At 35.4% G+C, this 16571-nt stretch overlaps 2 protein-coding genes across 2 annotated transcripts; one reads left to right on the top strand and one right to left on the bottom strand.

Moving 5' to 3' along the window:
- The first annotated feature begins 75 nt into the window (after positions 1-75).
- Positions 76-12471, top strand: LOC124445732 (run domain Beclin-1-interacting and cysteine-rich domain-containing protein-like). Its single transcript, XM_046996479.1, has 19 exons — positions 76-303; positions 1152-1350; positions 1816-1922; positions 2214-2898; positions 3678-3790; positions 4691-4741; positions 5212-5404; positions 5729-6084; positions 6445-6518; positions 6589-6653; positions 7425-7542; positions 8445-8565; positions 9397-9458; positions 9993-10071; positions 10291-10365; positions 10455-10548; positions 10709-10781; positions 10939-10994; positions 11408-12471. Exons 1-19 carry the CDS (start codon positions 112-114, stop codon positions 11467-11469), a joined length of 2775 nt encoding a protein of 924 aa, XP_046852435.1. The 5' UTR covers positions 76-111; the 3' UTR covers positions 11470-12471.
- On the bottom strand, positions 12204-16526 carry LOC124445733 (putative serine protease K12H4.7). Its single transcript, XM_046996480.1, has 9 exons — positions 16041-16526; positions 15768-15952; positions 15010-15199; positions 14504-14615; positions 14052-14250; positions 13796-13889; positions 13579-13696; positions 13367-13457; positions 12204-12605 (listed from the first exon to the last, which is right to left on the bottom strand). The coding sequence occupies exons 1-9, from the start codon at positions 16445-16447 to the stop codon at positions 12481-12483; spliced, it is 1521 nt and encodes a 506-aa protein (XP_046852436.1). The 5' UTR covers positions 16448-16526; the 3' UTR covers positions 12204-12480.
- Between the last annotated feature and the right edge of the window lie 45 nt (positions 16527-16571).

Below are 16571 nucleotides of genomic sequence, written 5' to 3'. Positions count from 1 at the left end.
GTCTTAAATTATGGCGCAAACTCGTGACAAGCGCTGACAACATAGCGTGGGCTCAGGTAGAGAAAACTAGAAAAATGAAGAGAATTAAAACAAAAACATTGTAGTTGTATTATGGCCGATGCCCTCGACAGAAAACTTCAACATGCTGCAGAAAGATGCAACATATTATTGAAAGTAAAACTTACTGTCGATGAACTACTTGCTAGTGGCTCCCATGTTACCTGGTCTACTTATGGTGGACTTGGCCGTATTTGCGATAATGTTGAACAAGCTTTGCTCCACGGTTCTCGAATCATTACACCGGTATTTATAAAGCATAAATCGTTTACCCGTGAAATTGAATTTTATGTCGTTCTTTCATAATTTCTACAACTGCATTTGTGTCTTTTACTCGATGATTAATTGGAGAATTTTCTGTCAATGGGCCTATTTATTTGTTATCGCTGTTTCGATATTTCTTGCTCTTGCACCGGCGGATGATGCTCAAATTATAAAATAATGTAATCATGGAAACCATATTAACAGTTCACTGTGTTTGACTAATTAGTACTTTTGGATGAGACAATTTAAATTCAAAAAATTTTACGCATAATGGGTGGGAAAGTGATTTTAATCATAGTATCTTGAATAACATAAATGAACAGTAAGAGCTTTATCAAGAGATCTTAAGCTAAAAATCACTTTGAAATGGTTGATGCTGTTTTGACTTTGCTGCACATTTTGCTGTAAACAAAAAGCATCACATGTTGTGAGAACTTTTAAGTTGTAAGTAAGTTTGTCAAAATATTCTTTTTGTCAAATTAATCCAACTTTTGTTCCTCTACTGATCAATTTTATTTCACTTGTAATCAGAAAAAATGTTTTTAGTAATGCTTGGGTGTGTTGATGAGAATCTCTGGCATTTTAGTTTAGAGTTGAGTTATCCATTGGAGGCCATGTTGGGTTGTTTATAGAGCTGCATAACTTGATAAATTCCAATTTACCAATTTATTTTTGTCTATCCTTTTGTTTTGAGTGGAATACCAATCAATAGCAACAGCATGTTGTTTTTCAGTGTTTTGTATTTCCTCCACTGATTCACATGCATGTGACTAAGAAAAGACTTGGTGGTGAATGGGATAATACATACACAAATATTTACTTTTTTATAGCAACATGGGCATGATGGTAGACTTGCTTCAAATGGCCTGTTGACACTTTTAAAAAATGTGACCACAAATGATGAAAAAGAATTGGAAGATTTGACAAGTATAAACCAATGGATTAGAAAATGCCTTTTGAGTCGCAATTTATCTTCCAAAGTGGCATCTTTCTGTTCAGTGAAATATCGTATGAAGAAGTGCTATTACAGTAAGCCTGATTTGCATTGTGTTGTTACGTAATTCTTTTAAAAAATCATTTTATTGGTTTTAAATGCTTTTTATGCACCTCAGGCTTGCATTGTAAGGTCTGATAGATTGTTTGTCAATTAGAAAAGAAAATACAAATTTAACAGAAGAATTTTTCATTCATCTGAATCTTCCCCAGAAATGAGTTATATCTCCTAGCCAATTTGAGGGAACATGTTCATTTTTTAGTCTTCTTTGTCATTATTGTAATTTCTAATTTTTTTCCACCATTTATAAGTATTAACATACAATTATGGGCTTCAATTTATAATGTTGGTTCTCAGGCTGGTGCAAATTAAGCATTGTTATGTATGTGCATAGTGCAGTCACCAGTTTTCTTATTTGGTCATTTTGGTACACTGGAGGACTAAAGCATGTTAGCTAATTGCATTGCTAATTGTGCATTTTTACTTGTGCTTTTTTCAAGAATTTGCTTTCCTTCGAAGTCTTGAGCATTTAGAGGCTCTTTGTCAGTGTCTTAGAGCTATTGAAGAAGATAACCCTTTACTACCTACCTCTATTGATTACATACTGGTAAGTAAGTTGTTCATGTTTATGATGATTTTGAAGAGATTTATGGTATAATTTGAAAGGTCATGTGATACTGAATAAGAATGTTATTTTCAGCTATTACTTTCTCAACATACTTTAGTATGTTATTACTTAAGTAGAGGGTTTCAATTTCACCTTCAACCTCTTTGCTAGATTTGTTTGTTGAAGCTGAAGATAGCATTATTAAAAATTGGTTTTTTTCGTGGGACATACGTAACGTAGCTTGCATTTCATCGAGTTCTTATAGCGCTTGCATTTTATATGGCATTGTAGATCAATAAAGAAAAATATTTGGAAAAATGTCAGAAGCAGATAAATGATGGTTCTGGGAATACAGATGAAAGCTCCTCTACTGACAGTGCAAATGAAAATCAATCGTTGGAAACGGAATCAAGAATTCGCTCAACTTCAAAAACAAACGAGTCTCCTTCAAATAGCGTTTGTAATGAAATTTTTGTCCCCAAATCATCGCGACTCAATGTATCGTCAAAGAGCACATCTAAATTCAACGAAACTGTTTTGGCTTCTGCTGCTTTCAAGGCTGCCACAGAACCGATAGATGTTCAGAATGAAATGAGATGGTTTGAAGGGGAGTTTCATTCCTCCAGACATTATTCTTTGATAGAAAGAAGAATGCTTAGAAATAATTCACATATTGAATCCAGCCGAAATAGACTTTACAGTGATGCATACATCAGTCCAAAGACGAGATCACTTTCGTCAGGTAGTGAAAGTTTCCTGTCTGACTCAAAGAGTAAAGACGACAATGGTAAGTCTGAGCTTAATAAGCCCGATAAGGGAAAGGTTCTTGGACATTATCGTTCTAAATCCGATCAATTGCGTCGTTTTCGTCCATTTGGCACTACAAAGCAAACATCATTTAATGCAACCCAACACGAAAAAAACGTTGCAGATGACGTGTTATCTTCCTCTCTGCCAACGAACTCGGATATCGCGGGTTAGTCTTGTTGTACGTATGGTATTTTTTGTACGTACGTAGCTACGTTACGTTTTGCCAGGATAATGTGGATGCTGTAGTTAAATTCAGTTACTTTATATAGTATTTCATGGGGAAATTGCTTCGTGTCATGAAATTCACATAAGAATTTTAGCCTAGCCTGCGTCATAGTCCACTCCCCATATTTATAGCTAGCCCCGCTTTCCCAAGCGTTGTGCTTTTATGAAATAAAATGTGTCAAACAATCTATTTTTTAAGAAATGGTTGAATGTTTACAGAGAAAAGTGGTATTAATTAAGAAAAAAAAAGATGTTTACTGTGTTGCGCAGGCTTATGCTAACCAAGGAGACCTTTGGGAGTGAGTAGTGGACAGTGCATGCCCAAGACCGAAGGTCGAGGGTTTCACCTGCTCGAGAAATATGACAAACGTCTCAGAGGTTTGCATATAAGCCTGAGCAAACACGGAAAACATCTTTTATTTCTTTTGTAAAATAACAACAATGCGAAACACGCAAACTTTTTAATTTTTACTCTAAAATGTATTCATAATTTGATTGATTGAATGATGGTTCAGCTCAAATCTGTTTTGCACGTGCAGACTAATTGAAACACAGCTATAGACCAATCAGCGTACGCGTTTTATTGCTTTTATTTTATAAGTATGTCTTCTATCCTACTGACCAGCAGTCGGTGAAAACAGAAAAGGAAAAGTACATACTAAAGAAAACCGTAGAAATATATTCGATTGGTAATTTTTTATAATTGTTGAATATTTTTAGAGTTTTACGGTGGCGGCAATTTCGTTTCATCATTTTCTCGCCGACCCAGTCAAACACCTATTCTTGGATCTTTATCGTCTAGAATGTATGACGCTTGTCAGGAGTTTGATCGGGTAAGAGAGTAGTTTGTTTCTCACTCTGTGCACCGTCTCCACAATTATCGCCCTGCATGCTTTTGCTGGCCATAGTTGCGTCATTTCGCCGTGATACCTGCAACTTTCCTATGAATTCTCAGCCAATTACTCAAGCCTAAACTGATTAGTGTCACATCCAGAAAAAAAAAACTCCTGCTAAAAGTCGTATTGGCGCACCTGTGGTGCGTTTAGAAGAATGTTGTCCTTGGAAAATCTATGAAAGGACAAGATAAAGTTATCCAACAATCTTGAAATATGTCTAATATCACTAGAATCCATAAAATAAATGATGCATTTACTAATACGACTTTCGGCGTACAAAGTTCGCTCATACACATGGGTGATGATCGTCCACATACAAAACTAGCTATTTGTGCAACGTTGTACAATAAAGCCGATCCAGACTGAATAACTCGGAAACGCTTGGTCCTATTATCGATCGTTAAATCAAGAGTGTATTGTTTGTCTATAATTTTTTTAACCGACTGTCCAACCGAAAATGGTTTAATTGATGAGCCATTTGGCTTATTTAGGTCAATAGACTTGATGGAACCTGGAGTTATTGCCTTTTGCAACTAGTAAATTGTAATTTTGAAAGACGCCATAACTAACTAATAACTAATAACTCTTATATGGAATAATATTGTGTATTCCTTAATTTTCGCCTTTTGTATTAAAATGTGCGAGAATGTTAGTTGCAAAGTTACAATGTAGATATGTATACTTGGATAACAAACATAAGAAATTTTTTAGACAAATTGATAGATATCCGTCTTGTGAGGTGTTGGGATAGCCAGGCAGATGGCTACACAACTGATACTCAAAGTTTGAAAATTGCTTTTATTCGTGTACTCTAAACGTGTATTTTTCATGTTGCAGGAAAATGCCCATTTTAGCATATCTGAAGCTCTTATTTGTGCTATAGAAGAAGTAAGTACAAAGTTTTCATTAAATTTTTGTAAGACCAAACGAACTTAGCGTTGACAGCAATTTGTGATAACAAGCATGGCTATAGCTACGTACCTACGAACATTTATTTTTGTTGTGTACGTACATTCATTCTATGAATACCTAATATTTCATTCTAAGAAACATAGAAAAGACAACAAAAGCAAAGGGTGTTGGGCGACATTCTCTTAGGGTGTGTGTGTGCAAAAGTTTCTATAGTGCGCATCCCTTTTCCATCCGCAGCGTATCCGTACTTTTTTCAGAAATCTTTTCACCAAAATATGTTAAAAAAGTGTAATTTTCCGAAGCATGTTCGCTTTTAACGTGAAAATTGAATTCAATAAAACACATTAAAATGTAGTGAGGACTAATAAGGCTTTCAGCTTTATATGTAGTTAAAACCTGGATAAATAACGGCTGATGGCTAAATCATTGAGTTTTTCAATATTAAGATGAAGTGTGAAAGTGTAGACCGTGAGAACCCGGACGAAGACATAGACGCTGATGAAAGTGATGAAGAAATCATGCAACTAAGAGCAAGAATTAGAAGGAAAAAGTATGCAAGGAAAACACATCAAAGGAGAAGTGAAAGTTTTCATAGCGATACGTTGTCTTTGTCGTCCCCTCCTTCAAGTTTCTCATCACGTGAGTCATCTTTGGTTTCCATAGTTACTTGGTTGTAGCTAGTGATCAAACGAATGTGCTCAATTGTTGTCATGTGCATAACCTTGAGCCTTGTGGGTTTCTGTATTTGTAATAAATTTGTTCAGGTCAATACATAAAAACATAATTGTATTGCAAAAATTTTTGTGAAAAGCATGAAAGCACTCGGTTCCATTGTTGTCCAAACAACCAGTCAGATGCGTTTTTGTTTTGTTTTGTTTTGTTTTGAGGGGTAACTCGTAATATTACCGAAGAAGAAAAAGGATAAAGAATTTTCGTGCGATTCAGATGTACTTATATATTTAGGAGAACAAGCAAAATCGACTGATAGTGACTATGATTCAAGTAGCGAACATCCTGAAAGTTACAAAATTGATAACGATAAAGATAGCGAGCAGCAAAATGTTATTGTAGTGGGTTCCTTGTTATCTAATTCACCGCATGAAACCAGCGCATCTCCTATATCTGCCGAACAAGTCGCTTTATCTTTACTGCAACATGTAGCTTTAAGGAAAAATTTAAAATCAGAAGATTTAAAGTGGATAGTGTCCGAGCAAGATGTACCGCAAAGACTGTTACCACTTCCGGAAGCCGTCCCAGTCTCCCCTGACGACGAACTCTACGACACAAGCGATTATAATGCCAGCAGGACATTATTGCCGGTGAGATATTCACTTTAAATAGCGAGAGGAGGGAATCCATAACGTTTTGTGTTTTCCAATCGAGGGAGCCGGGTTTTGGTCGTACATACGTAAATATCGTCATCTTATGTTTATTGAAAACTTCGCCAATTTACTTATTAAGCCTGTTTTCCACTAGCCACGTATTCTAACGTATCGTAGCAAAACGTAATAGGGCGCATGCGTACTTATGAATTTGATGGTCAATAGGTGCAAGCACGCATGCGCCAAGTTACGTTTTGCTACGATACGTTACGATACGTGTCTAGTGGAAAACAGGCCTTAGGAACCGGAAGAAAAGTCCATGTCATGCTTTGCATCATCATGTTCGTTTTGTTGTAGTGTCGACTTCGTGGAAATTTAGAATGGGCTCCTCCACGGCAGCAAATCATTTTTAGCATCCCACCAAATCCCAAGTAAGTCATTATAAACCAAAAGGTTGTTTGTGGATCGCATCTGAACAAACTTTTCTTCATTTCTAAACAGACGTAAGGAAGCGATGATAAAACAAGGTTATCGTTGTGCTGGCTGTGGTATGCGTGTTGATCCAGGTATTATTCATCACGACCAAATTAAAATGCTGGAAAATGCTTTGCTTCACAATATCTATGACTCGAACTCTTGTTTTTTTAAATGAAAGATGTTCTAAAGTTGCTATTGACATTTTATTCAACAATTATGTTTGCTTGTTTACTTCAAGAACTGCTGTAAGATTTTTGTGAAGTACAGAGAATTTATGGTCGGTCGTTTCCTAAGTAAAATAATTGAGTTTATTCTCGCCATTGTTAAACAAATTTGCTCTACATCAGATGAGTGATCAGTTTTTACTCCATTCGAAAATTTGTTAGGGCACACAAGCAGTTTCCTTGCCTAACAACGACACGGAACAAAATTTTAACATCTGTAAATTAGAAAAAACTGACCTTAAATTCTCTAATGTAGAACCGGTGATGTCAAAAAGAAATTCCATTACAGCTTTGAGAGATCGTCATTTTTTGAAAATGAAAAAGTTCGGGTCATATACAGTGTAATACCTAAACTTTTTATTTAACCACAATTGTTTGCCAAAGTAAACGACTACTTTTCTAATGCCTAAGTCATGTTTTGCTTTATGGTTAATATTCCTCTTCGTGGGGGGGAGGGGACCCAGGGAAAATTTAATGTACCCCAGAGATAAACATAAAACAGCGTTTGACACATGTGTGGACAATGTAAGTACCTCCCTTCAGTTTTTCTCTAATTAACTTTGTCTGATGGTAAAATTTTTTCTATCTGTTATACATGTTTGTGATGGATTTCATATCAATTCTATCCTAACTTAGGCTATACGAAGCGATTGCGTTTTTGCAAGTATATTGGTAAATATTTCTGCAATACATGTCATTCCGCCAAAGCTACGGTGATTCCTGCTCGTATTATTCAAAGATGGGACTTCAGAGAATATCCTTTTTAAATTAATTTAAAAGATTCTCCTTTGAACGAGTTCGCATTAAAACGAGTTCTCATCAGAACGAGGTCTCATTTCAACGAGTTTTCATTAGAACGAGGTCTCATCAGAATGAGTTTTCGTTAAAACGATTTCTCATCAGAACGAGTTTTGTTAGTAGAGTTCTGCGTAGAAGGACTGTTGTTGTTGATGTTGACTGACGTTTCGACAACCTTAGCGGTAGTCATCTTCAGAGTCAAGATCATCTTCACTTGACTTTGTCGAAATGTCAGTCAACATCAACAACAACAGTCATTCTCAGTAGTCTATACCAACCTGGACGATCTACATCCACAACAAGAAAGCGCTCTCATTAGAGTGAGCTCCCATTAGAACAAGTTGTCATTAGAACAAGTTGTCATTAGAACAAGTTGTCATTAGAACAAGTTGTCATTAGAACAAGTTGTCATTAGAACAAGTTAAAATAGACCGCCCGAGAGTAGAAAATTCTTGACCTTACGTACGTATAACGTTTCACAGGAATTGAATAACAGTATAGAGTGATTTGATGTCGCTGTTTGACGATTACACTGATTACAAATAAAAGACCTTTAGGTCTTTCATGCTCTAAAAATATTCAAAAAGAAAGTAAATTTTTCTTAAAATTATTACAAACTGAAAATGTAGAGTTGTTATCATTATATGTGATCACGAATACTCTATAATTTTTATCAATTGAAATTCATGGTGCATATCGAACCAAAAATAGTGATTTAAACTTTAGCTTTAACAACTTAAATTTGAAGTATCATTTTTGTTGTCTGCGGGTAAAGACTAGCTGCTGGGAAAAGGGAAAAGGGAAAAGAGTACTCTTCGTCACAACTGATTTATTTTTATGCTCCTTGATTTTATTAACATATGAAGTCTCTAATTTTTCTCATGATTTGCTGAACGGGGTGCATCACCAACCACTGTTCAATGTATACGCAATCAACAGGATGCTTTACAAAAGAAACAAAGAGATGGAAGACGTCAAGGTTTGATAGTTAGCTAAATACTTGTTCAAATACCTAATGTCGTTCAGAGACCTTATTTATTGTTCTCTACATTTCGCGTTATGTTTATGGTGATTGGGTAAATATGATCACATGGGTATTTCGCCGCCATTTTGTTCCCAAAGCGCAAATTATAATCATTTTTACTTATTATTATAGAATGATTTCATGCGTTATAATAGTGCCAATCAAAGTGATGAAGAAAAGTGATTTACGCGCTCACTTGTGGCAAAAACAGTATTAAAGGCGTATAAATTACGTCCACTGCATTAAATAAATGCTTTTCTATTATTAAGATCTACAAACAACTGAATTCCAAAGGTAGCGATCGCTGTCTATTCATGAATAAGAAAACACAACAGAAAGTTTCTCTTTCTCCCAACTGTTGCTCTATATTGCCTGGTTTTTGTAACAAAAATGGCGGACGCTAGGCAATTTTACTTCCGGTGTCCCTACTCTTTCGTATGCAGGGCTCTGATGTTTGCTATCCTAAATGATCCTAAAGTGTTCTTTTTATCTGACGTTGTAGCTGCCATGTTAGTGTGTACTTAACGAAAAGAATATTAATGAAATTCTTTTATGGGACACTAACATGGCCGCTTCCTCAATAGTTAAGTCAGCGATTCCTGGGAAATAAGCAAAACGTTCTATAAATAAAGGCATGCAGTCATACCGTAACTACCTGTACTTATGCATGAAAATTAACGCTTCCTGAGGAGAGTTCATGAATACACGGATATTATAGCTATAAATTATGTGCAATCCTGTCCATTGTTCTTCGATTTCAGTAATGTTTTGCAAATTTTCTTTCAGTTTTTGCGTCTTCAATTACGTAACATTGCGTCGTATATAAGAACTTGTCGACATGCTGTAAAGTAAGCATTCATATATTCTCTCATTTTCTCAAGTAATATTGCTCTTGTTTTTGTAGCGTTGGACAATAGTGCAGACTGGCAATAAGCAAAGTAATAATTCACTGTAGGGAATCGTATGCATATATTCGATTTAGTGTTTTTATAACTTTTTTCATTCCATTTGAATTAGAAAATGTTTCGACACGATTTATATCTTTTTCCATGTGCATCTTTTTTGCCTATTTGAAATTGCCCAGCTATCTTTTCAATGCAAAGTTTTAGTTCAAAACTCTGCATTGTTGTGGGAAAAATTCACAAACTTACATGCAATTTTTGCATTTTTTAATTTTCTTAAATTATTTATTCGAATTTTACAAATTTCGACACTGCTCACTCTCAAACTGGGAAAACAACATTGTTAATTTTACATCATCGTATTTATGCACATAATTTGAACACGAAAATTTATTATGACATAGAATCAGTAAAAAGAAACATTTCCGATTTCCTTTAAAACACTTTCTTTTGTTTGAGTATGTTTTCTTTTGTATAAAGTTTGTTAGATTCCATTCAACAAATACCTGATTACCACATGAGCGATATTCATTTGTACTCGGTGTTCGATCTTCTTAAGGTATGTGATAGTAGTATTTTAAATAATCTTTTGTCCTCTGATTTCAAACCTTTCATGGTCCTGATGAATAAGAATCAAAAGATAATAAAACATCTGATCTTATTGTCTTTTGTCTCTAATACATCGGAACTTGGAAAGTTTGACATTGGTCGAAGTTATGATTATTGGTCACCGCACTGTATTCATTGAAACATTTCAACTCTGTTTTGACGTTTTCAGGTAAAATCTGGCTTATTTCGCGAAGAACTGGAGACAATAGTGAGCAATTTAAGGCAGCACGTTTCGAATTGTCAGGTTGGTACCAAACTGAAAATTATATTTGTGATCATTTTGTTTTATCAACGTTATTATTAATCGTGAAGTTTTTGCACTCACACTGACAGCTGTGCCTCGCTAAAGGATTTATATGCGAGTATTGTAAGGACGGTAACGATATTATTTACCCGTTTGAAGTAAAGAAAGTCAGCCAATGTGAAGGTACACACAAACAAAGCTCTTATTTCAAATTGATTAAATTCAGGTTGAGTGTCAAAGAATAACACGGTCCTTTGACTTTTTTGGTTTTGTCGAAATTCGTTTAAGTCAAATGGAATGATCTGCTTGGAAAGTGTTTTTTTATGTATGCAATGTTTTCTAGAATGCCATGCATGCTATCATTCTAAGTGTTATGTGAAGGAAAAGTGTCCAAAATGTGAACGATTATTGCAGAGGTAATTGAGTATTTGTTGCCAGATTGATGACCGAGTAAAAATTAGCAGGTTTTTGTATGAACTTTATGTAGTTGTGCGACATATTTGCCAAAATTGCCATTGCACAATGTTGTGGCAGTTGCTTGTTTTACCGTTGGTTTTCTCTTGTCATTTTTAGAAAAAAGCTGCAAAAGACTTCAACGAAGACTCTGATGAGAATGAAAGGATCTAACAGTAAGTAATCATGAAGTAAATTAAATTGGTGCAATACCTCATGACAAATGAAACTCGTGAATGTGTACTCTACATACGCACAATTAACTCTCTCGCTTAGACAGGTCTTACTCGTTTAATATAATATCTGTAACTACATATTATCCACCCAAAGGAAATCATATTTTTATCAGCTTATCATTCATTCATGGATACCAGTTTCATTTAAGACCGCAATTCTATCCGTCGCTAAAAGATGTAAATGTGGCTGATAAATATTTTTCTTTAAAAATATTCATTGCTAACCTTATTTATAATAAGCACTAACTTTGTTGTCTGGTATCAGTATAAGCTTGCTAACGGCCATGGCTGGCCTTAATCAAACCAATTGCTAGCCATTATAGTCTGGTCTTAATTACTTCTATTCATTACAGCATTGCTAGATGTTCATTTACAAAACGCTTCTACTAATGAGGAATTACATCGACGATGGTAGAAGGTACCCATATTTGGTTAAAATCACCCTGCCTTTATGTTATCAACAGAATGTTCCAGCCACTGCGAAGAAGCAGAAAATAGGCTGTTAAAAATAAGTAATAATCATACGATACAGGCAAGGTTTGAAAGCGTTGCGAAACTGTTACAATTCGGCGTTGCGTTCACACGATACCGGTATGGAAAAGTATAAAACCCGTTATGAGTTTGAGAAAATTTGTTGAAAACCATTATTTTGGCTACGTGTGACCACTAACTGTAAAAGTTTCTTACGTATCGCCTAGGCGAATTGTGACAACGATAGCATGGTGTCAAAAAAATGAGAAGATTTCATGTAAGAAAATCAATTAAACTCGAAACTGCTTAATCAGCAACAATCCGGTGTCGCGTGAACGCAGCTCTAACGCAAAACGCGATATTGATGCATGGCTTCTTGTGAGCAGTGGGTGAACAGAGTTCATGTTTGGGATTGATCACAATATTCCCCAAATTTTTGAAGAACGTGAATTCTGTGACGTTGATAAACGTGAAAGAGTCGTACGTAAGAGATTACTGTTACAAATGTAAAAGGAAATGTCGAAGGAATTTACACACTTCTAATAGAATGTCAGAGGATTTTACACATTTCATATATGAAAGTCAGATAGATATACCGTTAAAGGACTTCTAACAACACTGAAATATTTGTTCATTTTTCGTTAAGACGTTGTATGCGTTTGTTGTATTTTGGCTATGTTTGAACATATTTATAATAACTATTTAATTTCATTGATGTATAAATGGAAATTATTGTCGTACACATTTGCTATCGAGTCGCCATCACATGCATTCATTTGCGCAAATCACGTGTAATTTATTGTATATTCTATTGTAATTATCCTTATGGAGATTTGATATGTATATTGTTCGAACTTGGTAGGAAATTTCAAAATAATTATGTCATAATTTAGAATTTATTATTTTGATTTATATGTTATCATATAGAAATTGTATTATTCAATGACTCAAGTTTTCAGTTTGCAACATGTTCCGAGGTAAGCCACTTCGCGATGTGATCTTTAATTTTCATTCTTGCTTGAATTAGCTGTGGCGGATCTGATGCGCATTCGGGATACATATTTGCACAATGAGCGGTACCTGTATATAAGTAACAAACCATGACTATATGTATACATGGGAATCCATATTGATCAATATGCGGTTAATTTAGAATGACTTAAAGTGTTAATTATGTTTAATAAAGCATCCCTAAAGCTCAGACTTCAAAGTTTGCCAATCGCGCGGGCACGTTAAATTTTGTGTTATTTCTTTGCGTGGGAAGCATCAAATTTTCTCAAAACTCTGTAAGAGTTAACTTGGTGATTACATTGTGCGCGGGCAGTGACCTCATCAAGATCATTGCCGTAGCTCCAATACTTTGTGAAATAGTACTGCGCATGCGCGAATTCCACTGCGCACGCGTTGATCCTATCTCCTAAAGTATTAGAGCCACAGCGATGATCTTTAGCTCATACTGCTCATTCGAAAGAGCTCGACGAGAGCTTTACGATGAGCTAAAGATAGAATCTGCACATGCGCATCCTATCTCCTAAAGTATTGGAGCTAAGTCGATGATCTTTGGCTCATTCGAAAGAGCTCGGCGAGAGCTTTAAGGTTTCTAACTTGCCCGCGCACAGCAAACTTTCCAGTCCGGTGTAAAGTAACGTGAAGTTTAGGAAAATGGTTTTAGTGTTGATGTCTGTGAAGGAGTAGTAAAAATTGTCTGAAAATGGCTTTCTCTTAACTTATATAAGGAAAGTTTTTGTTCTTGTAAATCAGTCAAATCAGTTATGTTTAATCATGTGTAAACATAAAGCTCCGTCGCGAATTGTAAAGAAAAGAAATATTCGTTAATATACCTTGAATAAATATTGCTTGCTCTTCTGCGGTAACATCTTTCGTAATGCCAAGAGCATGCCAAGGATCAATTGACCCATTGGGAAACACAATCTGATGATTATATATGTGAAAATTTTAAATAAAATAACTCTATAGAAGGATGAATATATTTTATATATGAAAGAAAAGTGTTCCTGTAACTTTTTGATAAGCATTCTAAATATTTACATACCTTTGAGCCAGCAATTCCCAGGCCACCATAATTGGTGTTTGTACGATTGATACCAGAAGCGATCTCCGTCTCATTAAAATTCAAACCAAAGATATCCATACACTGTTTGATCGAAACTCTGCGAAGCATAATTTAACGGTTAGCAGCTAACTTCTGGAGACATTGAAGATTTTTATTTTCTTGCAAGCCAGCAAAAAAATCATTGCTACGTACGTACTTCAGTGGAAACAAATGTCCAAAAGGTTGGTTTGTGGAATCACTAGTTTGATAAAAGCCAAACTCTGTACACGTTTGATATATCCACTGTCTTTCTAGTTTCAGTGAAAAAATAGTTATTTATTCGATAAAATAGCCACATTTACATGAAATAAATACATCAATTCCACTCGTAAATCCAAAAGATTATTGGCATGGCCTGTTATCACAAAGTTACAAAAATGATCACAAAACCCTATGAGTAGTTCAGAACAAACCTCCAAACGCTGCCGAACTATCCCACGATGTTTGCCTAAGTTCTTCAATCATGTCATCGTACTTTATTTCAAGACATCCTTCTTTGTATGTATCCAACATCAAAGTGTTCACTTTGGCGTATCTTGAGAGTTCGTCAGTGCTTGTGTTGCTCATAATACTACACAACACGTCTATCGTGACATTTGAACCAGCTGCTCCCTACATTATAAAAACAATTTATTCTATTTTTTTAAGCAATTGCTCGATACTATTATTTCATTGAAATCTTAGGAAAACATTTAGGTATTAAGTACTTTTCTTGATGATGAAATACAAGAACACCAATGCGACACCTTATTCATTGATAACCGTCTACCTACGCTCTGATTCAAGCGAATATTTGCGATAGTTTACACAAATCATGCTATTTGTGATACCGTTCACACAAATCATGCTATTGCTTCTTCGGTACCTCAAATTTTCTGTTATCTTTGTTGTATTGAACAACACCCATGAAATTGCCAGCCGTACTCGCGGCAAAATTGAAAATGTCGTCGTCATTGTTCTCCAAAGAATCACATAACCTAAGAAAGAGAAGATCGATTTGCCGAAGTTTGAAAAATTCCGAATTTTCATCTTAATGTCAGATGTGGGGGGAAAGCGTAGATCCGAAACATATTTATTTTGTAAATTTCATTATAACTAGAAGATTTTTTATTCTTACGAGTGGACACTAATTAATATTTCATCCCGAAAATAGGAAAGATTAGTAGAAAAATCAAATCAAAAATCAGATCAAGATCTAAGATTTTCAAAACGACTTTATTTCATTCACAGTCATCCAATTTTTATTTTTTGCAACACCAAATTGAAATTCGCGACACTTTTATCTTACGGGTTGAAGATGCCCTTTATATTATGTTAGAGAAAAGTGTTTTAGGAAAGTGCAACGATGAGTTGACGACATCAAATAAAAACCTGAACATTTTGGATAATTGTTGCCTCCCTGAGTTAGTCTTCACCATGGACTGTAATTTACTTGTAGCGACAGCTATGCTGTCAGTGCATGTATGGCCATAACTTGATGTTTGCAAAGAAGCTGTTACAACATCCAAATAACCTTTAAAATTTAGCTTAGCAAATACTGGTGCACTTGTTGCAACTGCACCTATAAGACAAGAAGTACATGTATCAACTAAATAATGTTCAGCATTAATTGAAAAGTATTAGTTGAAAGTACTATATATCGCAATGTCACCATGGATGATTTTGTTATTTTTACAGGGGTGATGCAAAAAATTTTACACGGGTGAGCTGGTAAGGAAGTGATGCATTACAAAGTTAGGGTCTAGCTAGATTTAATGGCCAGTCGGGTAGTGTAACCAACAATGGTATATTTTTAAAATTAGATTACTAGCTGCCCATAGCCAGTTCATCATTCCTATTGGTCCAAAAAAGCAATTGACTAGCTGCCACTATGGTAATCACTTGTGTACTAAAATAAGTGTGGTACGGATATGAGTGGCTCTACTCTATATTATATGTACTGTGGCAAAGATTTGAAAAATTGTCCAGAACGTGTGCCCCGCCCCCTAGAAATCTGCACATAACAAAAATGATGATCAGTAATTTTTTTTGTGTTCTAACATGCACTTTCCATATTACTCATCAGGAGACATTTCTAGTATTATAGGTTGTTTACATTTGTTCAATACATAGTTCTATATATAGGATACCTGCAACAAGATGAGGGTACTTTAACCTGAACCATGCTGACAAAGAGCCTGGGTAAGATCCCCCAAAACAAATCCATTTACTTTGCTCCAGTTCAAATTTCTCATTCATTGCCTGAACAAAAGCTGCTAGATCAGCTAAAGCTTGCTCACTGTTGAGGAACTGAAGGTTCTCCACACTCAAGTCACTAAAATTTTGCATTTAAGATAATTTATGCATGATGATAATATGATTAACAGGACATTTTTAAAATTTATTATACCAAATTTACTTACACTGTTGGATGACTCAGCCCATAGTACCTATGCTCCAGCATGAAAGTAAATGCACCAAACTCATTTGCATACTTTGTCCAGGTACCTTCAACCATCCATATGGGATTGGCCTTGCCTTCTCCACCAATCATAAGAAAAACTGGTCCACCTTTTTTCCAATTCGTTGAGTTATACCAATATCTTTGACGCCAAGTTGCTCGATTAGAGTCATTGAAATGTGTTAAACGTTGCGTGAACCATTGTTCAACCGGAAGATCAACTTTGCGTTTAACGTTTGGAGAACCAAGCATACCTTCGCGTCCCCTTGGCCGGCCTCGAAAAAACCTTGGTATGTGAGTGGTTATAATTCCTTGGAAGAGCATGCTGAATAAAATTACTTCCATGACAAGTTGATATTCGAAAGCCATGCCTCTCCGAAATAAACGAACGCTTATTAAACAGTCTAGCAGACAAAGTACTAATTTAAATAACGCAATCGCAACTATTGTTGACTGAGGGGGAGTGGGAGGCTGAGGTGAATAATGGCACATA

Source organism: Xenia sp. Carnegie-2017, unplaced genomic scaffold, assembly GCF_021976095.1.
Source record: "Xenia sp. Carnegie-2017 unplaced genomic scaffold, XeniaSp_v1 HiC_scaffold_22, whole genome shotgun sequence".
Lineage (NCBI taxonomy): Eukaryota > Metazoa > Cnidaria > Anthozoa > Malacalcyonacea > Xeniidae > Xenia > Xenia sp. Carnegie-2017.
This window is presented reverse-complemented; position numbering and strand designations above follow the sequence as displayed.